At 36.8% G+C, this 27,234-nt stretch overlaps 1 protein-coding gene across 3 annotated transcripts in view; it reads right to left on the bottom strand.

The window, feature by feature from the left end:
* Positions 1 to 232: 232 nt before the first annotated feature.
* The window catches only part of LRRC49 (leucine rich repeat containing 49), a 139,173-nt gene continuing 112,171 nt past the window's right edge, over positions 233 to 27,234 (bottom strand). For all 3 annotated transcript variants that reach the window (XM_012451310.3, XM_012451311.2, XM_064382182.1), the window contains 5 exons: positions 26,465 to 26,702; positions 25,103 to 25,288; positions 22,174 to 22,283; positions 11,678 to 11,831; positions 233 to 459 (listed from right to left, as the gene is read on the bottom strand). In XM_012451310.3, the coding sequence (XP_012306733.1) occupies positions 256 to 459; positions 11,678 to 11,831; positions 22,174 to 22,283; positions 25,103 to 25,288; positions 26,465 to 26,702 (892 nt within the window). In that variant the 3' untranslated portion in view covers positions 233 to 255. The remainder of the gene's footprint in view (positions 460 to 11,677; positions 11,832 to 22,173; positions 22,284 to 25,102; positions 25,289 to 26,464; positions 26,703 to 27,234) is intronic.

The following is a 27,234-nucleotide window of genomic DNA, read 5'->3' as shown; positions in this document are numbered from 1 at the left end:
ATGCAGTGCAATGCCATCTCTGAACACTGTCTAGTTCCCAAAGGTTGTTTGGTCATCACATATAGGAAATCGTTCCTTCCTTTCTCCTGCTTTCCTTCTTCACTTTTAGCTATGAGAACAGTGGGCAATAATGCTTTAATGCTAGTCTTTCTAGTTTATAGGATAGCGTTGCTGTTGTTTTAACATGTATAACCTGCATATTTTCACCCTTCAAAAAATAAAACTGCCAAAATCAACTGTAACTAAAGGCGATTTTTATTTTTGGTCTGTTATCTGCTGTAGGCAGAGCTTCATATAGGAATTTTTATTGCGAATTTCTATGACGGCATCCCTAACAAGCTCAATGAACATCTGGGGCCAAAGCTTCTGCAAAGCCTCATTTTTCATGTTGATTTCTGTGGCTTCCTTCACAAGGTCTTCTATATACATTTTGCAGAATTTCTTCTTTTCCTTTATTTCCTGTTAAGAAAAGAAATTTTGCATTAAATCATAACTAATCCAAAAGTCAAAGCAACAATTAGTTGAACCAGAGAAACCTGAAATAATTTATTCTGACCCCCTAATCCTCCCCCACCCACTCCTCAGAGCAGGAATTCTTTCCTAGCCACTGCTGACAGACAGTTCTGCTTGAGTAAAGATAACAAGGACCTCAGTACTTCTCAGTCTATTCCTACCTCTAACAGACAACTCTGCTAGAAAATGAATTTCTTTACTGGAATTGTTGAATCATAACTACTACTCCTCTCCTATCTCAGTTCAGGTCATTTAGCTCACACAAGTCAGCTGAATGCAGACTCACAGATTCCTGTGGTAAATGTATCAGGACATAGATAGTGACAATTTCAATTGGTATGAGATTAGTTAATATCTACGTAATGCTTTAAGTATCTATACTCTGAATTTAGTCTCTGTTATGGGAAAGTGTAAAATGGTACACTATACTAACTTAAGCAGCCTTGACCATTTGAAGAAAGTTGGGGAAAAGCATACGAGGAGGAAGAGGAAACATATATAAACCTGGGACCCAGGACATTGCCTTCTAAAGAAACAGGTCTCCCACTCAACTTCTGGGTCTGGCAGTTTACAAATGAAAAATCCGGTTCTAAACATAACGGGGGAATTTTGGAGCCAGAGGATATTTGAGCATTGGGTCCCAATTTTATCACAGAGGCTAAAACAAAGTTATTTTGTTTAATGCAAGAATTTAACGTTTATTTTGGCTATTGATACTTTTGGAGAGTATCAAGGCATGATCACGGAGGGTATAATATGGAAGAATCAATGTAAAACATCAGATAATCAGAAATATAAGGGAAGTAAAGCACTTCAATGAAGAGGGAAAATAATAAATGTCAATGAGACAATAGATTTAACTACTTGGAAAAGGATCCATTTAAACCTCCAACTCAAAACAAAACACCAAAATAATTTCAAGATAAATTAAAAGAGTTAAATTTAACATATCATAGTCCAGGCATGGTAGCTCACATCTGTAATCCCAGCACTTTGGAAGGCCAAGGCAGGAGGATTGCTTAAGGCCAAGAACTCAAGCCTGGGCAGTATAGTGAGACTCCATCTCTACAGAAAAATAAGAATAAAAAATTTAGCCAGGTGTAGCAGCACATGCCTGTAGTCCCAGGTATTGGGAGGTTGAGGTAGGAAAATTGTTTGACCCCAGGAATTCAAGGCTACAGTTCAAGCTATGATCATGCCAATGCACTTCAGCCTGAGTAACAGAGTAAGACAATGTTTCTAAAAAAAAGAAAAGAAAAATAATTCAGCCAGGCACAGTGGCTTGTGCCTGGAATCCCAGCACTTTGGGAGGCTGAGGCAGGTGGATCACTTGAGGTCAGGAGTTCGAGACCAGCCATCTCTACTAAAAATACAAAAATGAGCCGGTGTGATGGCACCCACCTGTAATCCCAGGTACTCTGGAGGCTGAGGCAAGAAAATCACTTGAACCCAGGAGGCAGAGGTTGCAGTGAGCTGAGATAGTGCCACTGCACTCCAGCCTGAGTGACAGAGTGAAACTGTCTCAAAAAAAAATTAAAATTAAAATTAAAAAATTAAAAATCTCAGATATTGTCATTAAATTTATACCTATGAAGATTTCTAGGAAGTCCTAGCCAGAGCAGTCAGACAAGAGAAAGAAATTAAAAAGTATTCAAATAGGAAAAGAAGTCAAACTATCTCTCTTTGCTGACAATAAGATTCTATACCTAGAAAATTCTAAAGACTCTGCTAAAAGACTCTCAGATAGAAACAATTTTAGCAAAGCTTCAGGATACAAAATCAATACAAAATTCAGTAGCATTTCTATATACAATATCCAAGGCTGAAAGTGAAATCAAGAACACAATCTCACAATAGCCACAAATAAAATGAAATACCTAAGAATACAGCTAACCAATAAGATGAAACATCTCTACAAGGAGAACTAGAAAACATGGCTGAAAGAAAACAGAGATGACACGAATAAATGGAGAAACATTTCCTGCTGATGGATTGGAAGAATCAATGTCATAAAAATGGCCATATTGCCCAAAGTAATTTACAGTTCAATGCTATTCATATCAAACTCCCAATGTCATTTTTCACAGAATTAGAAAAAAAATTATAAAATTCATATAGAACCAAAAAAGAACCCGAACAGCCACAGCAATCTTAAGCAAAAAGAGCAAAGCCAGAGGCATTACGCTATCTGACTTCAAACTATACCATAAAGCCACAGTAACCAAAACAGCTTGGTACTGGTATAAAAACAGACATATAGATCAATGGAACAGAATAGAAAACTCAGAAATAAAGCTGCATGCCTAAAACCATCTGATCTTCAACAAGGATGACAAAAACAAGCAATGGAGAAAGGACTCCCTACTCCATAAATGGTGCTGGGATAACTGGCTAGCCATATGCAGAAGATTGAAGCTAGACCTTTCCTACCTTTCACCATATACAAAAATTAACTCAAAAGCGATTAAAAATTTAAATGTAAGACCTCAAACTATAAAAATCCTGGAAGATAACCTAGGAAATACTCTTCTCGATAATGGCCTTGGCAAATAAATTTTGACTCAGTCCCTAAAAGCAACTGCAACAAAACCAAAAATAGACAAGTAAGCCTTAATTAAACTAAAGAGCTTTTGCACAGCAAAAGAAACTATCAACAGAGCAAACAGACAACCTACAGAACGGGAGAAGATATTTGCAAACTATGTATCTGACAAAGGCTTAATATCCAGAATCTATAGGGAACTTAAATGACCAAGCAAAAACCAAATAATCCTGTTAAAACATGGGCAAAGGACGTGAACAGATACTCCTCAAAGGAAGACATACAAGAGGCCAACTAAGATATGAAAAAGTGCTCAGCATCACTACTCATCAGAGAAATGCAAATCAGAACCACAGTGAGATGCCATCTCTCACCTGTCGGAATGACTATTACTAAAAAGCACAAAAACAACAGATGCTGGCGAGGCTGTGGAGAAAAAGGAACTCTCATACACTGCTGGTGGGAATGTAGTTAAATTAGTGCAGCCACTGTGGAAGCAGTCTGGCAATTTCTCAAATAAAACAGAGCTACTATTCACCCCAACAATCCCATTACTGGGTATATACCCCAAAGAAAATAAAGCATTCCACCAAAAAGACACACGCACTTATATGTTCATTGCTGCAGTATTCACAATAGCAGACATGGAATCAACGCAGGTGCCCATCAATGGTAGATAGGATAAAGAAAATATAACATATAAACACTATGGAATACTAACAACAAAGCCATAACAAAGAATGAAATCCTGTCCATTGCAGCAACATAGATAGAACTGGAGGCCATAATCTTAAGCAAATTAATGCAGAAACAGAAAATAATTGGGAGCTCAGCACTGAGTACACATGGAAGATGGCAACAACAAAGATATGGGAACCACATAGAGGGTGGTAGGAGTGTGGGTTAAACAACTACCTATCTGGTACTATGCTCATTACCAGGGTGACAAGATCCATACTCCAAACCCCAGCATCACATAATATTCTCATGTAACAGATCTTCACTGTACCCCATATCTAAAAGTTGAAATTTTTAAAAATAAAATAAAAATAAGAAAGATGTATAAGAAAAATGCTTACATCATACTGTTATGTTAAGAAAATAATTTTTGATAGGGTTTGGGTTATACGAATGTATGATTTGTCAAAACTCAGCAACTATATACCTAAGATTTACATTTCGGTATGTAAGTTTTACCTCCAAAGGGTAAAATTTACAAAGAAAAAACTCTATAGGATACGAATTCCAATTAATTAAATGCACGCTGAATTACTTAGGCAGAAGCATACCAATGTCTGCAATGATTGTGAAATTAATTTTAAAAATCCCAAGGTAGACTGATGGATGGACAGACAGATACATAGATATGTGATAAAGTAAGTACACTGTATAGTACAATGCTGGCAGTAGAGTGTAGGTTTGCTATGTATGGAAGTTTATTGTAATATTCTTTCAACTTTGCTGTATGTTTAAAACTTTTATTAAAAAGTTAGAAAATAATGCATAAAAACTATTGAAGAAAGTATATTGAAGTCTCATTAAGATTGTTTCTGGGTTCTGAGACATTAGTATGTTTTCCTCCTTTTTTCTATTTTTCTTCTTTTTCCAAATGCTTATGATTTTTAAATTTATTTTATTTTATTTTTACTCAGCTTCCTGAGTGGTTGTGACCACAGGCATGCACCACCACAGCCAGCTAATTTTTGTATTTTTTGTAGAGATGTGGCTTTGCCATGTTGCCTAGGCTGGTATCAAACTCCTGAACTCAGGCAACCCACCCACCTCAGCCTCTTGAAGAGCTGGGATTACAGGTATAAGCCACCATGCCTGGCCTAAATGCTTATGATTTTTGTAACAAAATATGTTTTAAATTCCTGATTAATTAATGTAAGTTAATAATAAGTCCAAATTACACTAACTTTCCTTAAGAGAGGCAAATTTTAAGAATTTTCTTATGACATATAAGGTATCTCTAAGTAATCACTCACCATTCACAGGTCAACATGCTGGTCTGATATAGTTCGTGTACTAAAACAGTAGGTCATAGGTTAATCAACCATAAAAGTATGTACAGATTTTGATGTGTGATAAGCAACAAATGGTTCTAGCTGGGCTCTTCTCTGATGAACTTCTCTCACTCTGAAATACTACAGTCTGAGACTTAGCCACCTTTACTAAGTTAGCTTGTTGTTGAGAACAGAATGTAGCTGCTCCCTTTTAGCACTCAGAATATCTGATCTACATAGGAACTCCTACGAAGGACAAGTATGAATCACTAGAGATCAGCAACTAAAATGAGTGATATTTTATAAGCAATGCATTTACAAGTAGAAAGCACAGAGCATATTTAGTGACTGTTTCTTTTACAGATTTCTAAATTGCTTAAAATAGGATTTTGAATTTAAAAAGAAAAATTATGTCATTAAGACAAATAATTTTTATAATAATTTAGGGATAACAAAAATTAAAACAATTAAATGATATATTTTGTTAAATCATTTACATATTGCACAAATGAAAATAAACTCTTCATAACTGGCACAGTATAATTTATAGTACTTTAAAATTTTCTGCTATAGTTCCTTCCATTGTTTCTCTAGGAACATGTTGATACAGAATTGTATCTGCTACAATAATCCTTAATTTAGTAACTATGTTTGAAAGCATTTTTACTTCATCATTTCTCCTCCAAACCAATTACTCTGCATCTCCTTACAATATACCCTATCATTCATCAGGTGTCTGCCAGGATGACTCTGCCTGTCCAGGATGATCCCATTAAAAGCACATTAGAGACAGCTCTCTTGCCCTGACCAGTCAAGGACCCGTTGCTCTTTGAATAATGCTTTTTCCATTCCCAAATGCTTTCATATACTCAACTCCTTTGGTCTTACAATATCCCTGTGGGATTCATAAAGGCAGTATTTTACAAGTTCAATCCTGATGAGATGAACTCTATATAACATTGTTTATATTATTTTATTAAACCAGAATTTCGTTGTTATGAAGATGGTTTGGGAAAAATAAGGTGAACAGTGGGGTTTGTTATAGAGCAATTTTAACTATAATGGTACTTGTATTAGGATTTAATCAATATCTCCATTTTATAAATGGGAAACAAGGTCTGTAGCGATTGAGAGATCTGCTCAGGATTAAGCATCATCTATCAATACTTCCCTAGGAAAAACTCTCTAATCTAGTTTTTGAAGAACTTACAGTTTAGTTGGGAGATGGTCTGCACATATAAAAAGCCAACTAAAAACATACAACAGTAGATACATGCTGAGTAAAATCTTCAGACAGCAAATTATAACTAGTGTTCAGAAAAGAGAGAGCACTTTGCACTGAGGTGGTCAAGAAAACTTGAGAAAGCACCATGATATACCATGAACGTGTCCAAGGTCAGAATTAGGACTCCATTCTAGAGGCAGCTCAGGCAATAATTCAACTTGACCCTCAGTAACTCATCTGAGTTTCCAGTTTTCCTCATCTAAGAATAGGATTAGATTCTTTAAAGTCCCTTTCAGCACTCTGATCCTATGTCCATCTTAAATCTATTTTAGAGGAGTCAGGAGAATAGATGGACAACTATCAAGCAACAGAGTTATGACATGTATAATGAAAGGGTCTGCTTAACCTGATTTGTGAGGAACTTACCTCAATTAATTTTCTCAACAACTCAGGATGTATGGAAGAGAGACTGAGCACTTTGTGCTGCAGTGACTGAAGTATTTTTCAAGATGTAAGGAGCCTGGTATAAATGAAGGAATGCTGGGCTGTGAGTTAAGAGAGAGTGATTAAGGGACTTGAGCAAGGTCTTTCGGGTACTCAGAAGTAGAATCAGGGGCTCAAATCCACATCTCCTGATTGTTAGTGTTTCTTTTCAAAATATTATGGAGCTTCAGATTCCTTTCCTCTTTAAGATATCTCGAAACAGGAGTCAACAGTCCCTGTCTTTACTTCCTTTACTGCTTAATTACTGTTCAAATCACTTTAATCAAGACTCAGCTTACATGACTGCACTGAAGCTATCTGTTTTTTAAAATCTGCATGCCTGTAGTTTCAGCTACTTGGAAGGATGAGGGAGGAGGATTTCTTGAGCCCAGGAGTTCAGGGCCAGACTGGACAACATAGAAAAAAAAATCTTCTTGAGTGACTGCCCAATTTATCAAAATATTTTTCTTTATAGTTTGTGCATCTATGGGGTTAAAAAATCATAGCCAGCCCAATCAAGATCATAAAGATTTTCTCTTCTTTTTAAGATAAGAACCTTAAAGTTTTGCTTTTAATACTTGGGTTTTTACTTGGCCTGGAGTTAATTTTTTTGCTTCATGGTGCAAAGATGGAGTTCAATATGCCTTTCTGATTGAATATCCCATTTCCTCAGTATCATTTATCCCATTAGACTATCTCTTTACAGCCACCCTGTTTTAATTGATAGGATTTATAATATGCCTTAATATCTAATAGTGCTAGCCTTTGTCTCATTGTTCTTCTTTTTCAGAGTTTTTGTAGCTAATTATGTTTATTTTTCCATATGTACTATAGTATCAACTTGTCAAAAAGCCTCGACAAAAAGGTTTTTGGTATTTTCATTGGGATTATATGAAAATTTTAAGTTAACGGAAGGAAAATTGACATATTTTGCTTGAGATTTCTCTTATCCACAACATGGTAGTTTTTCCATTTGTATAAATCTTTTGTATGCTTCATTAATATTTGAAAAGTTTTCTTTATATAGTTCCTGTATATTTTTTATTGGGTTATTACAAGATACATTATCTTTCTGTGTTGCCACTGGGAGTTAGGTCTTTCCTTATATCTTCTTTCTGCTTGTTTGTAACCTGGAAGCTGTTGACTTCTACTCCATTTACTGAATTTTCTTACAGCTTTTTATGATTTCTAAATTAATATTCTTGGGATTTCCAGATATTTAATAATATTATCTGCAGATATTAAGTTTGCTTCCTTCTTTTTAAGTGACCACTGATTTCTTTCTCTTGTTTCACTGCATTGTCTGTGTTGAGAAAAAAATAATAGTGGTATTAGGCATCCTTGTCTTGATATTCACTTCAGTGATGCATTGGTGTTCTATTCCTGTCTAACAAATTACCTCAAACTTGGCAGCTTAAAACAACATGCATCTATCAGCTCAGTTTCCATGTATCAGGAACCCAGGCATGGCTTAGCTGGGTGTTCTGCTCAGGACTTCATAAAGCTGCAATGAAGATATTGGCTAGGTTGTGTTAATTTCTGAAGCTGAGTCCTATTCTAAGCTTAAGTGGTTGTTGGCAGAATTCTGTTCCTTGCAGATGTGGGAAGGAAGTCCTTGTTTTCTTGTTGGCTGTTGGTCTGGGGCTGCTCTCACGTCCTAAAAGCTTCTTGCAGTTCCCTGCCATGTGGAGCCTCTCAAAACACGGTAGCTTATTTCTTCAAGGCCAACAGAAAAGTCTTTCAGGGGAAGCTTGAATCCTTTTTTAAAGGACTTGCCAGATTAAGTCAGACTCACTCAGGATGATCTCCTTCTTCATTAACTCAAAGTCAGCTGATTAGGGATATCAATCATATCTGCAAAACCCCTTTACCCTTGCCATATTGCACTGGTTAAAAGCCAGTCACAGGTTTTACCTACACCCAAGGGAAGGGATTATACAAGGTATGGATACCAGGGTGTGGGGATCACAGAGGCCACCTTGGTTAGAATTCTGCCTACTACTAATACTAATGTTTCTACAGTTTCCCCATCAAGCATAACACTTACTATTCAATTTCCATTTACCCTATTTATTGAGTTACAAAGTTAAGAATAGGTATTGAATTGTGTGAAATTTCTTTTCAATGTCTGTAGAAATAATCATGATTTTTCATATTAGATCTATTAATTCACTAATATTGAATCTTTCCTGCCTTTCTAGAATAAACTACACTTGGCTATAATGTTTGTTATTCATTTAACGTTCTGCTGTATTCTGGCTGATAATATTGTTAGAAGAGTTTTGTACCAGGATTTTTAAATGTCTGGTTTGGCTTTTCTTTTCCTATGCAATGCTGGCAGCTTTAGAATCAATGTTTTGCTGCCTGTATTGAAAACATGAAAGAGTTTTCCTTCTTTTTCAATAATCTCAAACAATTTAAAAATCATTAGAATTCTCTGTTTCCTAAAGAGTTGGTAGATTTTACTATAAAACTGTCCTTGGTTTGAATGCAGCTCTTTGATGTTTTTCTAAATTTCTTTAATGTCAATTGGCATGTTTAGATTTACTAAATATAGTCGGCCTCCATATCCGTGGGTTCTGCATCTATGGATTTGACCAACTGCAGATTGAAGATTTTTTTTTTTTAAATCACATCTGTACAGACTTTTCTTGTCATTATTCACTAAACAATACAGTACAACAGCTATTTACACGGCAGTTGCATTGTAGTATAAGTAATCTAGAAATGATTTAAAGTATATGGGAGGATATGCACAGGCTATATGCAAGTATTATGCCATTTTATATCAGGGACTGGAGCATCCTTGCATTTTGGTATCTGCAGGAGGTCCTGAAACCAATCCCCCATAGATACCAAACACAACTATATACATATTAATTTTTTCACTCATAGAACCAACTGTATTCAGGAAGAGAAGGACACATAATCCTGCCACCTTGGTCTTCATTTTCCTCTTTTGGCAACACCAGGAAACCTCTATTGGCCAAAGGATTACGTTCAATCTCTTTCTCATTGTTCTCTTACTATCTCTCCAGTCTCATCTTTTAACACTGTCTACCTCAATCTCTGAACTTCAACAACGACCTGCTTATAGTTCTTGCCCTCCCTATATGTTTTATACTTCTATGCCTTAGTCACACTGTGCTATTTGCCAGAACTGCCTCTTTACACTTTGCAATATAGCTATATTTTATCCTCATATTGGGCATCATTTTTTCTAAAAGCCTCCTTTGATCTGGATTAGTTATCTCTCTCTTCTCTTGATATACTGATTTATACTTATCTGTATATATGTCTATCTCCTCCATTAGAATGTGAGATCCATGAGGGCAAGGACAGTGTCTTTTTATAGCCCTAGTATATTACACAGTGTGTTGTGTATGACAGGTGTTCAATACATGATTTTTGAATGAATGAAAGTATGAATGTACAGAGTGCTAAGATGAAACAAGGTAGCTGACTTCAAGTATCTGAAGGATTTTCATAAGAAAGAGACTTGTTCTTTTTACTATGTAAGGTGGTACTAGGATCACTGAGTGAAAGTTATTAAGAAGCAGATTTAAGCTTAATATCAGGAAGAACTTTTTCACATTTAGAGTTGTTCTGTGATAGACCACGATGTCATGAAACATCGACTTTTTGCACTAGAAGAACTTAAAGCAGGATCTGAACATCTTGTAGGATGCTATTAAAAATAGTCTTGCAATGTGTTTTCAAGTAATTTTCAAGCTGTAATACTTTGAGCCCCACGGGTTCCAAAGAGACACTTCAGGATTGGGAATGGAAGAGGAAAAGAAGACCCAACTCAAATGAAGGTCTGAACTTCCTACTTTTCCTCTATAATAACAGCAGCTCTGCTGTTCTTTTGATATACTGGGTTTTCAGCTACAATATGGTGGTTTGAATAAAGAGGTCCAAACCTGTTAAAAACATCTGAAAACCATGTGACTGGTCATTTCGCTTCTGCAGTATACACATTGCGCCCTGCCACACATAAACACTTTAAATGTTACATCTATATATCTAGAGATAGTTATATAGATATTCAAAGATATCTATTATATATCAATCATATAACCTGCGTGAGGAGATCTATAGATATACTTATATTTGGATATACAGCGCCTTGCACATGAGTCATAGATGCTCAATAAATGTGTTTTCTCTCTTTCTTGTTCTTTTGCCCCTTTGTTCCCTCAAAATCTCTTGAAGGATCTTAACGCTGTATTGTTATTTAGATAACTTGTTTCTTCAGCTTTCCTATGAGCTCCATCAAGGTAAGTACTACATATTTTTCTTCTTTATAGTTCCTGCAGCACTGTAACATTGCTTTCCCCTATACAAAACACTCTGAACCTCTGACCACATAAAACATAAAGGTTTAGTTCACATTTTCCTGGCTAAGTAGCTATATTGGGAATAGAACAGGTTGAAATTACTTGATCAAGCAATCATAAGAAAATGGTGTAGAATGAAAGATATTAATTAAAACATCAATGGCCCCAGTTAGGAGAACAAAAATGGAGGTCCTGCTGTGTTCTCTGATAATCTGGCATGAGCTGGCTAAGTATCCACAGCAAGCCTATACTCTATTTCTTACATAGATCAGGACTCTTGGTCCTATTTTGGTCTAGATTTTTGCTACAGATTTATGGTACAGATTTCTCTTGAACATTTTTTTCTGTTGAAATAAACGTATTGAAACCCTGGGTTCTTCATTTCGGGGCTGTTTCTTCCTAATTACCTTGGTGCCTACTGTCCCCGGCTTTGTATATAAGGCTGACACATATTCCAGAACAAAATAACTTATCTTAGCTGACTGAGGATGAAATGTACAACCCCCAAATTCCAAGCCATGTGGAATATATCCTAGCATTAGATCGCAAAACTTAACGGTAGTTTTACCTCTAGCTTTTCATTATAAAAGTCTCTTGTAGTATAATTTAATGTAGCACGATTTGTATTTTCTCCTACAAGTCTTTTGCTGTCATTATTTTCTTCATTGCTAATACCAGGTTTTTTTCCTTTGGATTCTAGCAGATACCGAAATTGCTTTTTCCTGCAGAAAGACAGTAAAGAGATTCAGAGAGTTACTCCTCAGACTTACTAAAACATGTCTATTTTGTGTTGACTATAGAGGGGAACATATACTTTGTTTTAATGAGTTTGAGTTTATGATTTATTTGAGTTCAGTTTGGTACCCAAATCTTTCTACTAATTAAGCTATTCAACCCCAATTATTCTGTTCCATAACTACCAATCATCAACATAAAGATGTCTCAAACACTTCTAAAATGGAAAAACTCTCCTTTAATAAAAATCAACAAAAATTAATTACAGAGTGCAAAACCCAAAAAGTGTAGTAGGTCAAACTTTCAAAGTCTTTATGTCCCATAAAACATGCTAGTTACCACTTATCAATCACACAAATGGTTAATAATTCCATTATGCAGCTTGGTAATATTACTCATAGCTAGAAAATGGAATTGGATCTTCGCTTAAGTTTAGGCAAAACCAAAATAAACCATAAACCAAAAACCTCCAACTGTGAGCATATTATGGCAAGATTCTAGCAGAGGTTAAATATTGAAACAAGAAGCCTCATTTGATTATGAAGAGGAACATACACAGTGCTCATAGTATCACTTACAGAGCCATCAGCCAGGATTCATCCTCCATGAGGGTGGATTTCTGGTTTCCACCACTTAGGGTGTCAATAAATGATACTATTACTTGACTGTGAACTGTGTACTGAAGATTGAGAACAAAAGAGGAATATAACTTTTTAAAAATTTTATTTTTCTCTGATCTAAAAGTGTAACACAATTATTTCAGAGATTTTAGGAAGTACAATTTGAAAAGTAAAAATAAATGGATAAAAACCATCCATAAGTTTTCATAAATTAATAATGTTCACATTTGACATATTTCCTTGTGAACTTTTTCTATAAATTTTTGTAAAAAATTAAGATCATAAGAAATATACAACTTCGTATTTCCTTAATGCTATATAAGTATTTTATATATCATTAAAAATTATAATTTTAATACATGAATAAAAATCAATTGTGATATATGTCACAATTTACTTAATTGGTTCCTCTTATAGGATAGTTACATAGTATAATTTTCTAACCTTTGTAAAGAAAAAAGTAAATAACATATAGATCTTTATTTCTATTTATTTTATTTTAAGTTTCAGGATACCTGTGCAGGATGTGCAGCTTTGTTACATAGGGAAACGTTTTGTGATGGTTTGCTGCCTCTATCAACCCATCACCTAGGTATTAAACCACATGCCTTAGCTATTTATCCTGATGCTCTCCCTCCTGCTGAACCCTGACAGGCCCCAGTGTGTGTTGTTGCTCTCCCTGTGACCATGTGTTCTCATTGTTCAGCTCCCACTTATAAGTGAGAACATGTGGTGTTTGGTTTTCTGTTCCTGTGTTAGTTTGCTGAGGCTAATGGCTTCCATCTCCACCCATGTTCCTGCAAGGGACATGACCTCATTTCTTTTTATGACTGCATAGTATTCCATAGTGTATATATACTACAATTTCTTTATCCAGTCTATCACTGACGGGAATTTGGGTTGATTCCATGTCTTTGCTATTGTGAATAGTCCTGCAATAAACATACACATACACGTTATAACAGAATGATTTATATTCCTTTGGGTATATATCCACTAATGAGAATGCTGGGTCAAATGGTAATTCTGGTTCCAGGTCTTTGAGGAATTGCCACACTGTCTTCCACAATGGTTGAACTAACTTACATTCCCACCAACAGTGTTAAAGTGTTCCTATTTCTCCACAGCCTCGCCAGCATCTGTTGTTTCTTGACTTTTTAATAATTGCCATTCTGACTGGCATGAAATACTATCTCATTGTGGTTTTGATTTGCATTTCTCTAATAATCAGTGATGTTGAACTTTTTTTTTTCATATGTTTGCTGGCTACACAAATATCTTCTTTTGAGATGTGTCTGTTTATGTCCTTTGTCCACTTTTTGATGGGGTTCATTTTTTTATTGTAAATTTGTTTAAGTTCCTTATAGAGTCTGTATATTAGACCTGTGTCAGAGGGATAGATTACAAAAATTTTCTCCCATTCTGTAGGTTGCCTTGTCTGCACTGATGATAGTTTCTTTTGCTGTGCAGAAACTTGGCTTAATTAGATCCAATTTGTCAATTTTTGCTTTTGTTGCAATTACTTTTGATGTTTTTGTTGTGAAATCTTTGTTCGTGCCTATGCCCTGAATGGTATTGCCTAGATTTTCTCACCCTGTCACACAGGCTGGAGTACAGTGATGCTATATTGGCTCACTGTAACCTCCGCCTCCTGGGTTCAGGCAATTCCCCTGCCTCAGCCCCCACCAAGTAGGTGGGACTACAGGTGTGTGCCACCACCCCCAGCTAATTGTTTGTATTTTTAACAGAGATGAGGTTTCACCACGTTAGCCAGGATGGTCTCGATCACCTGACCTCATGATCTGCCCTCTTGGTCTCCCAAAGTGCTGCTAGGATTACAAGAAGTGAGCCACCACTCCAGGCCGAGAGTTAGTGTCTACTAATAGAAGACTTTAATTCACATTTATGGTGATAACCCAAATGCTTTTTTTTTCCTGCTTTTTGTTGATCACTTTTTTCCTTTTAGTAGTTCAGAAATTAGCCATCTAATCTTTTTCTAATGAAAGCCCTTAATATTTTAACACACACAAATGTGTATTTTTTCATCAATTTTTGTTGTTAATTAGTACCTATTATGTCTCCTAAACAGGGAAAGAAAGTAAACTTTAACTTCCATTCTTTTAGGATTTTCTTGGATTTTCACTTTTAGGTTATTTAATCTTTTTTTTTTTTTTTTTTTTTTATTGCATTTTAGGTTTTGGGGTACATGTGAAAAACATGCAAGGTTGTTGCATAGGTGCATACGTGGCAATGTGATTTGCTGCCTTCCTCCCCTTCACCTATATCTGGCATTTCTCCCCATGCTATCTCTCCCCAACACCCCACCCCCCCCGCTGTCCCCCCAACTCCCCCCAACAGACCCCAGTGTATAGTGCTCCCCTCCCTGTGTCCATGTGTTCTCATTGTTCAACACCCTCCTATGAGTGAGAACATGAGGTGTTTGATTTTGTGTTCTTGTGTCAGTTTGCTGAGAATGATGGTTTCCAGGTTCATCCATGTCCCTACAAAGGACGCAAACTCATCGTTTTTGATGGCTGCATAATATTCCATGGTGTATATGTGCCACATTTTTCCTGTCCAGTCTATCATCGATGGGCATTTGGGTGGGTTCCAGGTCTTTGCTATTGTAAACTGTGCTGCAATGAACATTCGTGTGCATGTGTCCTTATAGTAGAACGATTTATAATCCTTGGGATATATGCCCAGTAATGGGATTGCTGGGTCAAATGGAATTTCTATTTCTAGGTCCTTGAGGAATTGCCACACTGTCTTCCACAATGGTTGAACTAGTTTACACTCCCACCAACAGTTTAAAAGTGTTCCTATTTCTCCACATCCTCTCCAGCATCTGTTGTCTCCAGATTTTTTAATGATCGCCATTCTAACTGGCGTGAGATGGTATCTCAATGTAGTTTTGATTTGCATTTCTCTAAATGACCAGTGATGATGAGCATTTTTTCATATGCTTGTTGGCCTCATGTATGTCTTCTTTTGTAAAGTATCTGTTCATATCCTTCGCCCATTTTTGAATGGGCTTGTTTGTTTTTTTCTTGTAAATCTGTTTTAGCTCATTGTAAATTCTGGATATCAGCCCTTTGTCAGACGGGTAGGCTGCAAAAATTTTTTCCCATTCTGTTGGTTGCCGATTCACTCTATTGACTGTTTCTTTTGCCGTGCAGAAGCTGTGGAGTTTGATTAGGTCCCATTTGTCTATTTTGGCTTTTGTTGCCAATGCTTTTGGTGTTTTGGTCATAAAGTCCTTGCCTACGCCTATGTCCTGAATGGTTTTCCCTAGGTTTCCTTCTAGTGTTTTTATGGTGTTAGGTCTTATGTTTAAGTCTTTAATCCATCTGGAGTCAATTTTAGTGTAAGGTGTCAGGAAGGGGTTGAGTTTCTGCTTTCTGCATATGGCTAGCCAGTTTTCCCAACACCACTTATTGAACAGGGAATCCTTTCCCCATTGCTTGTTTTTGTCAGGTTTGTCAAAGATCGGGTGGTTGTAGATATGTTGTGTTGCCTCCGACGCCTCTGTTCTGTTCCATTGGTCTATATCTCTGTTTTGGTACCAGTACCATGCTGTTTTGATTACTGTAGCCTTGTAGTAGAGTTTGATGTCCGGTAGTGTGATGCCTCCCGCTTTGTTCTTTTTGCTTAGAATTGACTTGGCTATGCGGGCTCTCTTTTGGTTCCATATGAAGTTTAAGGTGGTTTTTTCCAGTTCTGTGAAGAAGGTCATTGGTAGCTTGATGGGGATAGCATTGAATCTGTAAATTACTTTGGGCAGTATGGCCATTTTCACGATATTAATTCTTCCTAACCATGAACATGGAATGTTTCTCCATCTGTTTGTGTCCTCTCTTATTTCATTGAGCAGTGGTTTGTAGTTCTCCTTGAAGAGGTCCTTTACATTCCTTGTTAATTGTATTCCTAGGTATTTTATTCTCTTTGTAGCAATTGTGAATGGCAGTTTGTTCTTGATTTGGTTCTCTTTAAGTCTGTTATTGGTGTATAGGAATGCTTGTGATTTTTGCACATTGATTTTGTATCCTGAGACTTTGCTGAAGTTGCTTATCAGTTTCAGGAGATTTTGGGCTGAGATGATGGGGTCTTCCAGATATACAATCATGTCGTCTGCAAATAGAGACAATTTGACTTCCTCCTTTCCTAATTGAATACCCTTTATTTCTTTTTCTTGCCTGATTGCTCTGGCTAGAACTTCCAGTACTATATTGAATAGGAGTGGTGAGAGAGGGCATCCTTGTCTAGTGCCTGATTTCAAAGGGAACGCTTCCAGTTTTTGCCCATTCAGTATGATATTGGCTGTCGGTTTGTCATAAATAGCTTTTATTATTTTGAGATACGTCCCGTCTATACCTAGTTTATTGAGAGTTTTTAGCATAAAGGGCTGCTGAATTTTGTCGAAGGCCTTCTCTGCATCAATTGAGATAATCATGTGGTTTTTGTCTTTGGTTCTGTTTATGTGGTGAATTACATTTATAGACTTGCGTATATTGAACCAGCCTTGCATCCTCGGGATGAATCCTACTTGATCATGGTGGATAAGCTTTTTGATGTGCTGTTGCAATCGGCTTGCCAGTATTTTATTGAAGATTTTTGCATCTATGTTCATCATGGATATTGGCCTGTAGTTTTCTTTTCTTGTTGAGTCTCTGCCGGGTTTTGGTATTAGGATGATGTTGGTCTCATAAAATGATTTGGGAAGGATTCCCTCTTTTTGGATTATTTGGAATAGTTTCAGTAGGAATGGTACCAGTTCCTCTTTGTATGTCTGGTAGAATTCGGCTGTGAACCCATCTGGACCTGGGCTTTTTTTGGGTGGTAGGCTCTTAGTTGCTGCCTCGACTTCAGACCTTGTTATTGGTCTATTCAGGGTTTCGACTTCTTCCTGGTTTAGGCTTGGGAGGAGGCAACTGTCCAGGAATTTATCCATTTCTTTCAGGTTTTCTAGTTTATGTGCATAGAGTTGTTTGTAATAATCTCTGATGATGGTTTGAATTTCTGTGGCATCTGTGGTGATATCCCCTTTATCATTTTTTATTGCATCTATTTGGTTATTCTCTCTTTTCTTTTTTATTAGTCTGGCTAGTGGTCTGTCTATTTTGTTGATCTTTTCAAAAAACCAGCTCCTGGATTTATTGATTTTTTGTAGGGTTTTTCGTGTCTCTATCTCCTTCAATTCTGCTTTGATCTTAGTTATTTCTTGTCTTCTGCTAGGTTTTGAGTTTTTTTGATCTTGCTCCTCTAGCTCTTTCAATTTTGATGATAGGGTGTCAATTTTAGATCTCTCCTTTCTTCTCATGTGGGCACTTATTGCTATATATTTTCCTCTAGAGACTGCTTTAAATGTGTCCCAGAGATTCTGGTATGTGGTGTCTTCATTCTCGTTGGTTTCGAAGAACATCTTTATTTCTGCCTTCATTTCATTGTTTATCCAGTCAACATTCAGGAGAAAGTTGTTCATTTTCCATGAGGCTGTGCGGTTCTGGGTTGACTTCTGAATTCTGAGTTCTAACTTGATTGCACTGTGGTCTGAGAGACTGTTTGTTATGGTTTCCATTCTTTTGCATTTGCTGAGGAGTGATTTACTTCCAATTATGTGGTCAATTTTAGAGTAGGTGTGATGTGGTGCTGAGAAGAATGTATATTCTGTGGATTTGGGGTGGGTGGAGAGTTCTGTATATGTCTATTAGGCTTGCTTGTTCCAGGTCTGAGTTCAAATCCTGGATATCCTTGTTAATTTTCTGTCTCGTTGATCTGTCTAATATTGACAATGGTGTGTTGAAGTCTCCCACTATTATTGTGTGGGAGTCTAGGTCTCTTTGTAAGTCTTTAAGAACTTGCCTTATGTATCTGGGTGCTCCTGTATTAGGTGCATATATATTTAGGATCATTAGCTCTTCTTGTTGCATTGATCCTTTTACCGTTATGTAATGTCCTTCTTTGTCTCTTTTGATCTTTGTTGCTTTAAAGTCTATTTTATCAGAGATGAGAATTGCAACTCCTGCTTTTTTTTGCTCTCCATTTGCTTGGTAAATCTTCCTCCATCCCTTTATTTTGAGCCTTTGTGTATCCTTGCATGTGAGGTGGGTTTCCTGGATACAGCACACTGATGGGTTTTGGCTTTTTATCCAATTTGCCAGTCTGTGTCTTTTGATTGGGGTATTTAGTCCGTTTACATTTAGGGTTAATATTGTTAAGTGTGAGTTCGATCCTGTCATTTTGATGCTAGCTGGCTGTTTCTCCCATTGGTTGCTGCAGATTCTTCATTGTGTTGATGCTCTTTACCATTTCGTGTGTTTTTGGAGTGGCTGGTACTGGTTGTTCTTTTCTATGTGTAGTGCCTCCTTCAGGAGTTCTTGTAAAGCTGGTCTGGTGGTGATGAAATCTCTGAGTACTTGCTTGTTCTCAAAGGATTTTATTTTTCCTTCACTTATGAAGCTTAGTTTGGCTGGATATGAAATTCTGGGTTGAAAGTTCTTTTCTTTAAGGATGTTGAATATCGGCCCCCACTCTCTTTTGGCCTGTAGGGTTTCTGCTGAGAGATCTGCTGTGAGTCTGATGGGCTTCCCTTTATGGGTAACCCGACCTTTCTCTCTGGCTGCCCTTAGTATTTTCTCCTTCATTTCGACCCTGGTGAATCTGATGATTATGTGCCTTGGGGTTGCTCTTCTAGAGGAATATCTTTGTGGTGTTCTCTGTATTTCCTGGACTTGAATATTGGCCTGCCTTGCTAGGTTGGGGAAGTTTTCCCGGATAATATCCTGAAGAGTATTTTCCAGCTTGGATGCATTCTCTTCGTCACATTCAGGTACACCTATCACACGTAGATTAGGTCTTTTCACATAGTCCCATAATTCTTGTTGACTTTGTTCATTCCTTTTTATCCTGTTTTCTCTAATCTTGCCTTCTCGTTTTATTTCATTGAGTTGATCTTCGACCTCTGATATCCTTTCTTCTGCTTGGTCAATTCGGCTGTTGAAACTTGTGCATGCTTCGCGAAGTTCTCGTGTTGTGTTTTTCAGCTCCATCAATTCACTCATATTCCTCTCTAAGTTGTCCATTCTCGTTAGCATTTCGTCAAGTCTTTTTTCAAGGTTCTTGGTTTCTTTGCATTGGGTTAGAACATGTTCTTTTAGCTCATGGAAGTTTCTTATTATCCATTTTCTGAAAGCTGATTCTGTCATTTCATCACACTCATTCTCCATCCAGTCTTGTTCCCTTGCTGGTGAGGAGTTGCGCTCCCTTGTAGAAGGAGAGGTGTTCTGGTTTTGGGTGTTTTCATCCTTTTTGCGCTGGTTTCTTCCCATCTTTGTGGATTTATCCACCTATCGACTTTGTAGTTGCTGTCTTTCTGGTTTTGGTAATTTTAAGTCTGCAGCAGCTGAACTCATAAACCCCCTTTTCTTCCCCCCAGGTGTTCTGTCCCAGGGAGTTAGGGCTTTATGATTTCCCGCTGTCTTGCTATCATTTTCCCTACCCACAAGGTGGCAGCCCAGTCACACTCAGCCTGCAGAGGCTTCGCTGAGCTGCTGTGGGCTCCGCCCAGCTTCCGTGTGAACTTCCCTGCAGTCCTGTTTATATGGGTGTAGTTAGAACTGCTTCCGCTATGTTGGCCCGCCCCTGTAGTGATGGAGTCTCTGTAGTGGCGGGTTACCTTGGTTACGGCAAATTGCCCTGGGGACTGCAGGGTGTTTCCCGGTGGGGGACGCCCCTCCCCCACTGAGCTGGACCGTCCCGGGTTCAGCCGTGCTTCCCGTGGCACCCTCTTTGCATGGGAATCTCTTGGCTTGACTCCCTGCCTCAGCTCCCCTTGCTGGTCCAGAGGGGACCCAGTCTTGTTCACTCTGCACAAGGAGCCGCTGTCCACTGCCCCAGTTGCAGACCGAGCGGCTGTGCCGGTCCAACCAGTGGCGCTGGCAACCCGTGGAGCTCCTCCATCTGTGAATCTCCTGGTCCGTGGGCAGTAAAAATCTGCTGCCCTGTGAGCCACTGCGTCAGTCGAAGCAGCGGCTCTGAGATTCGTGGTGCGCCCTTGCCCAGGAATCTCCTGGCTTGACTTCCTGCTTCAGCTCCCCTTGCTGGCTCAGAGGGGACTCAGTCTTTCTCAATCTGCTCAACGAGCCACTGTCCCCCGCCCCAGGGCGTAGGCCGAGTGGCCACGCCGGTCAGACCAGCGGCACTGGCGACCCGTGGGGCACCTCCTCCTGTGAATCTCCTGGTCTGTGGGCAGTAAAAATACGTCTGGAAATGCGGCGTCCACTCACCCTCTGCGTCTTCTCTCGGAGCTGCAATCCCGACTTCCTCCTAATTGGCCATCTTGGATCGATCTCCGGTTATTTAATCTTTTTAACATTATACATTAATACTTATTCGGACAACTATAATTTTTACTGATTTCTTTCTACATAATTTCTTGAATTCAATGCTTCCCTCATTTTTTGTTTTGCTTTTTTTTTTTCAGAATGGTTTTGTGGGTTTTAGATAGGATTTAGATTCCATCAATCATATATACTTGGGTAAGATTTGAATTCAGAAGTGAGCTAAGTGGGGAAGCAGCAGTAGCATGCAAAAGACTCACTTTGTTAGTGTCAATTATAGTACGGTAACATGGTTCTGGAGCCAGATTCTGGGGAGCAAAGTAGAGAACTTCCTGATCCCAGCACAGTTAAAGTGGTGTGATCCTGGTGCTCACAGCTGGGACAACAGTCTCCTGTTGTTCTTGACTGCAGCAAAGTGCTCCATGACCAGAGTGGTGGCAGTTTCCCTTGTGGGCTTGTTCTATGGTATTCTGGGAAATACCATCGAATCTCCCAGATTCTACGGAGGCTCAGTCTAGAGACCGCTTCCTCAACCCTTTCAATGATTTTGTAGCGATCTAATTCCTTGCTTACTCTAACCAGAGTGACTTGTATGATCTGTAACTGAATCACGGCTGATCAACCATCCTTGACTATTTCTTCATCCATGCTGTACCTTGTCAGTCGGTGTGTTCTGTCAGGTTTCCTCTTCTCCATCTTGCTGCCTTGGCTCAGGCCTTCATAATCTCTCCTGGACTACAGAGTAACTACTTGATTGATCTTCACTACTCAATCTCTACCTGCTCAAATGGCAGCCTTTCAAGAATGTAAATACAATTATATGATTGCTTGTACTTCATTACAAAACACAAGTTTTCATTTTTTCTTGGCATGGATTGGAAAGCTCTTCAAAGTCAGATCACAATCAATCTTTCTAGTTTCATTTCCTATCACTTATTCGTAATCATCCCATGTTCCAATTATATGGAGCTATTTATAATTACTTGTGCTGTTACATGTATCTTTCCCCCATATCCTCTACCTGAAAACTCCTACTGATTCCCAAAGAACTAGATAAAGATGTCGTCTCCTTTGTGAAGCCTTTCTCAGTGTTCTTCCAAAATGTGGTTAGTCTCTCTGATGGCCCTCTCTTATAGTACCAGAAACATTACATTTTAATTGCTTGTGTATATCTTTAACTTGTTAGACTATAAGCCATGGGAGAGTAAGGACTTCATCTTATTTATCTTAATATCCCCAACACTTTCAATAGGGCCAGTTCCATACATGTTTATGGAACATATAATTAGCATAGTTAAGAGGTATATGGGATTTATTTCTTCTTCTAGTATAACAGTAATTCTATAAAAACTTTAAAAATTAAAGGTTACCTGGCATCACCCAGAATGGAAATCAGACGATACTGGGGTAACTCAGAAGATGCTACATGTGCTAGGATTCCAAAGAGCCTTTCAGCCATTATCATATCATTCTGTGTCACCTGAAGAGATATGATAGAAAGGGGTAAAAAATGACACCACCTCTTAGCTGGATAAAACTAATATAATCCCAAAGAGAGGTCCAGATTAAATATTATCTTTTAAGCCCACAAAAGCACATTCTTCTGTGCTGTAGAGAGAAGAGTTTTCACTGATATTTTTCTTTTTTGAGTTAAAATGAAGATTTATAATTGTGGTTCATGATGATGGAAGTTGATCGGAGGTAATGAGTTAGTTCTGGTTTAGAAGATGTATTTCCTGAGAATTACACTTGAGGTAACTTCAATTTTTAGTAATTTTTTTCAGAAATCCTATAGCTTCTTGGAGTAGAATGATTTTGAGGAAAAAATTCCCAAGTGTCAATGGAATAGATTCATTTTAATAATGTGTCAAAGGTAAGCCAAGGTGTTGGTCATACCTTGCTCTTATAGGAGTAATTTTGTCCCTTCCTGAGAGATGGAACTTTCACTGAATTAGCCAGGATGCTCCTGTTCATTCTAAATTTACATCAGTCTTTCTCCCCAAAAAGAATAACTTGTCACAAGTATACCCTATGAGGGCTTATTCTTATATTAACCAATAAAGTACTAAAAGCTGAAAGCAGCACCTGTATTGCTATCTGGGCACATTTTCTTTAATATATAATAGGGTTGCTTATATTTTAAATACTGCTGGTTTGTCTATATAATGAAATGATCCCAGCCAAGAGCCATTTTGCCCCCTACAGAACATTTGGTAATGTCTGGAGACACTTTTAGTTATTTCTGGACATGACTGGCATCTAGTGGATAGAGACCAAGTTGCTGTTAAAGCATGGTACAATGCAGAGGACAGCCCCCAGAACAAAGAATTATCTGGCTCAAAATGTCAGCGGAGCCAAGGTTGAGAAACCCTGGTATAATTAAATTTTGGATCTTTTGAAAATTCATTCCTAACACTAGCTGTAATACTCTTCACAGGCATTTTCTTAAAAACAAACCAATAATTCACAAACATCTTATACATATGAATCAGTTTAGACTAAATCTCTTCTCTTCCCTGGATCTTTATAGTTAAGGAGGCTTCTATTCCCTCAAATCCTTCCTTAGCTAATAACTAAGTTGTATCTGATCCAATATAGTCACCTAGTGGCCAATGCAGGCCACTACTCCATCTTTTCTTCTTGATGCTCATAATTCAATTTAATTCTACCTCAAGCAATATCATTCTTTTTTATACACAGAAAAGTAGAAATGCAGTGTAACATTACTATATAAGATTGATGACTTTACAAACAGGAATATATTTTAGATATTTTAATAAAGTGTCAAATATCCCTGGCATTGACATTTTCAGAAATTTAAATCAGAATAAATTATATTGGTTATTTCTAATTCTTCTTTATATAATTATACTATTCCTTTCTAATTCAAAGTTCTATAATAACAGATATTCTTCTAGTAATGATCCATATCTGGGTAAATACACTATTTGGGGTTAATAAGGGTAATGGTTTGGCCATTATTAAGGGGGAATCACTCACCCATAGTCAAAATAACCATTCTATTTCCAGTCTTGGCTAACTTTAGAAATCTTTAGGACTAATTATTAGGTCCTTCCAGGGATTCACAACCTTGCCTCTGGGGAAGTACCAAATAGTATATGTGAGTACACAAGACTGATCCAACCCTCTTGAAAACTAGCTGGAGAAACTAAAAGTCATCTGAAGATTCAGATTTACCCGACATCTTCAGTAGATGGCTGATTCTGAGGTTACAGAAATATCATGGTTGATGCACATTTCATATAGCTGCTTGTACATTGATCCAGAGATGTACAGTCTCCTCACAGTATGCTGAATTTTTGGAGTTAAGTATTTATCTGTAGTGTATCAGCTGCAGGAAAATACAGTTACTGTGCCAGAAAGTTGACTACAGTTGATCTTATTAATAAGGAGGTCTTCTGAATTTCAAGAGATATTGTAATAAGACTAATATATTAAAGATGATTTTTTTTCGTTGGAGGAGTATTTAAATTCAGTAGTGGTAGAGGCATAGTTGCTCTCTTTTCTTCCAAATTAATATTTAAAAAGAACATGGTTTTTGAGTAGCTGGGGGATTACCTTGTGACAAGCTTAGCAGAATCAATCTAAGAATAACTTTTCACTAATAATTTTCCAGCTATTCAGCTCCAGACCTGAGTTCCCCAAGGTAGTCATGGCACGGGCAGCTGCTACCAACTATTAACAAAGCAGTCTAGACATTTATATAAGCTTGTTTTATTTTCTTTTTCTCTTATTTTTACTTTCTCTTCTTTTATCTTTCTTCCTGGCTTATTCCTCCCTTTTATCTCTTCTTTTTGTAAATCATCTTCTTCCCTCCCCCTGCTTTTTTTTTTCCATTTTATTCTTCCCTTTCTCTACCACAATACCCTTAATTAGTTGACATTTAGGTTTTACTTCCTTATTCCCTCTTGCATACCAGGCAGTCTGCAAAGTACTTTGAGAAATACAAAGATTACATTACTTATAGAAGAGTTTCTTTTATTTTTATTTTTAACTGTCACCCCACAATTTTATTTCACTGAATACTTACACACAACAGTAAAATATTTGCCGTTCAGTATAACCTGTTTACTATTTTATTTTCACAATTTGTTTAGTGCTTTGGAAGTTTTAAAACAGATTTTTAGGTTTTTGACATTTTAAATGTCAATATATTTTTAAGAACCAATATGCCTCAAATGTTCTATCATGGTTATTTAAATTCCTAACCATTTAAAATAACTACTTCCCCTAAGAAGGAATATATTTATTCTATAGTTCATCTAGTTTTTAGCTTACCTCTGTTCCATTTATTTTCTGCATACTAAAATGGCTTAGCCTAAACAGTACATAGTATTTCCAGAGTGTAAAACTGACAACTGGATTTCCTTGAGGATCAATTGTCAACTGGTCAATACGACGGAGTTGCGCTAGTGCATTAAATTGCTGCAGCATTACAAGATTTGTTTCCTTGAATTTAAGGTGCTATAATGATAAAACACAAAAAAAGATCAGAACATTGAGTTTAACCATATTGAAATATTAACATTAAAGCTTCACTGATCATTCCCCAAGTAAATATGTAAACTTTAGGCTTAGCAAATATGTTTTCAATTACATTAAAACAACTGAATGTACTAAACTTATAGAACTTTAATTCAGTCAATGTACCATTGACCAAATCCATCCAATATTGAATTCTGGGTGACTCCTTCTATAAGTGACATTCTTACTTATAAACAAACATCCTTTAAAGTTACATAAATAACAAGTAATGCAGAGTCTTTCAGGAATTATTGATTTTATATGCTTTACACTGACACTAAATCAATTTTTTAAAAAGACTGAAAATGAAAATTTCAGAACTTTATAAATACAGGGCCCACAATTTTTCTGAGAACTAGTTAGTTGTTATTACTTGTATCTTGGCAAACACTGTGTAGGATAGTTATACTGGCTACAGAAAAATCAAATCACTAAAACTGCAATGTTAACACAAGCATTCTGTATATGAATCTAGATGCTCTCTTCTAAACACATTGTCTCCACCCCTAATTATCTTTTTTAGAGAGAATGAAGTGAAAAAAAAACCCCACTGAAAAGGCAGGTGAGGAAGTCACGTGGCTAACAGAAAAACACAGCAACAACAAAAACTCAAGAAAGAACTCATTATAGAAATCACAGTTTCTACAAATGCATATTAAATAATACAATGACACCATAAATGAGGAAGGCTAGTTTCTCAAAGTAATTTTAATGTGCTACTAAAATTATTTTCAACACTATTAGGGGATTTTTGTAAAAATTATATGATAAATATATATCTCACAATTACTAGGTATAATAGGTGAATACATAGGCTATGTGGTAAAGCTGAATGCTTTATAAAGTAGAAATTTATAACTTGAATAAAATTATATCAGTCTTTTTCTAACCCATAAAGGATCATTCTTTCAAGATATAATTTCCAATATTAACATAAAACTTTAAGGCCATTTTATGAATACTAATTTAAATCCTAGCTCAAGAAAATCAACACAAAACCTTAATCTTCCTGCCAGATAGAGACTACATAAATAAAAGTTAAAACAGGTCTTTGGCCCGAACACACAAGTCATGACTAAGAATAATTCAAATATACCACTGAAAGGAAATATTTACCAGAGAATTAGGAAACTTAATCTTCAGTTTGGGAAGCACTTGGACGATTTCATCAAATTCTATGAAAGTGAAGGAGACTGTTGTGATCATTCCTGCCGTTTGAACACTCCAATTCCTATCCAGAGATTCCAGTGCTCCTGAGCCATACAGGGAAAGTGTATCCCCATCTACTTCAACAAGGTATGTGTCTATGACAGATAAACCTTGTAAAGCATTGTTGAGTCCTGAGTCTAGAGGCCTGGAAAATCCAAATAAAATTTTAAATAAAATACTTATCAAGCAGAATATCTAACAGATATTAGACCTATTAGAAAATCTCTTCACAATTTTATATTCTTTTTTTATTTTGGTAATTAAACCCAGAACATTAAAGACTAATTTTCAATAGACTATCTGGAAGTTTTGTATTATTCTAATCATATATTTTAATTTAAAAAGAGCCATATTATGAAAAAAAGATCACCTCTAAACCAAAATTATTTATATCCATGAAAGATAATTAATATTCTCTTTAGTTTTAAAACAACCCATTTACTACATTATGGTTATCTTTTCATGTCAATAGAAATAGGTTTTCCCAATCTATAAAATTTTCTGACTAAAAAAAATTATAGTTTACAAATTAGTATTTCTACAGTAAGAAACATACATGTAAAAATATGTTTATAAACCAAATAATAACTGCTAAAAATAGTTTATTTCTCAGAGGTTATATTAAGGGGTAACTCTGACTTTCTATTTTTGAATACTTCAGTGGTTTTTTCAAATTT

The sequence above is a fragment of the Aotus nancymaae genome, unplaced genomic scaffold (genome assembly GCF_030222135.1).
Source record: "Aotus nancymaae isolate 86718 unplaced genomic scaffold, 86718_ANA_hifiasm-v0.15.2.pri h1tg000003l, whole genome shotgun sequence".
In the NCBI taxonomy this organism is placed as follows: Eukaryota; Metazoa; Chordata; class Mammalia; order Primates; family Aotidae; genus Aotus; species Aotus nancymaae.
Note: the sequence above shows the minus strand (reverse complement) of the source record. Positions and strands in the feature narration are given on the sequence as shown.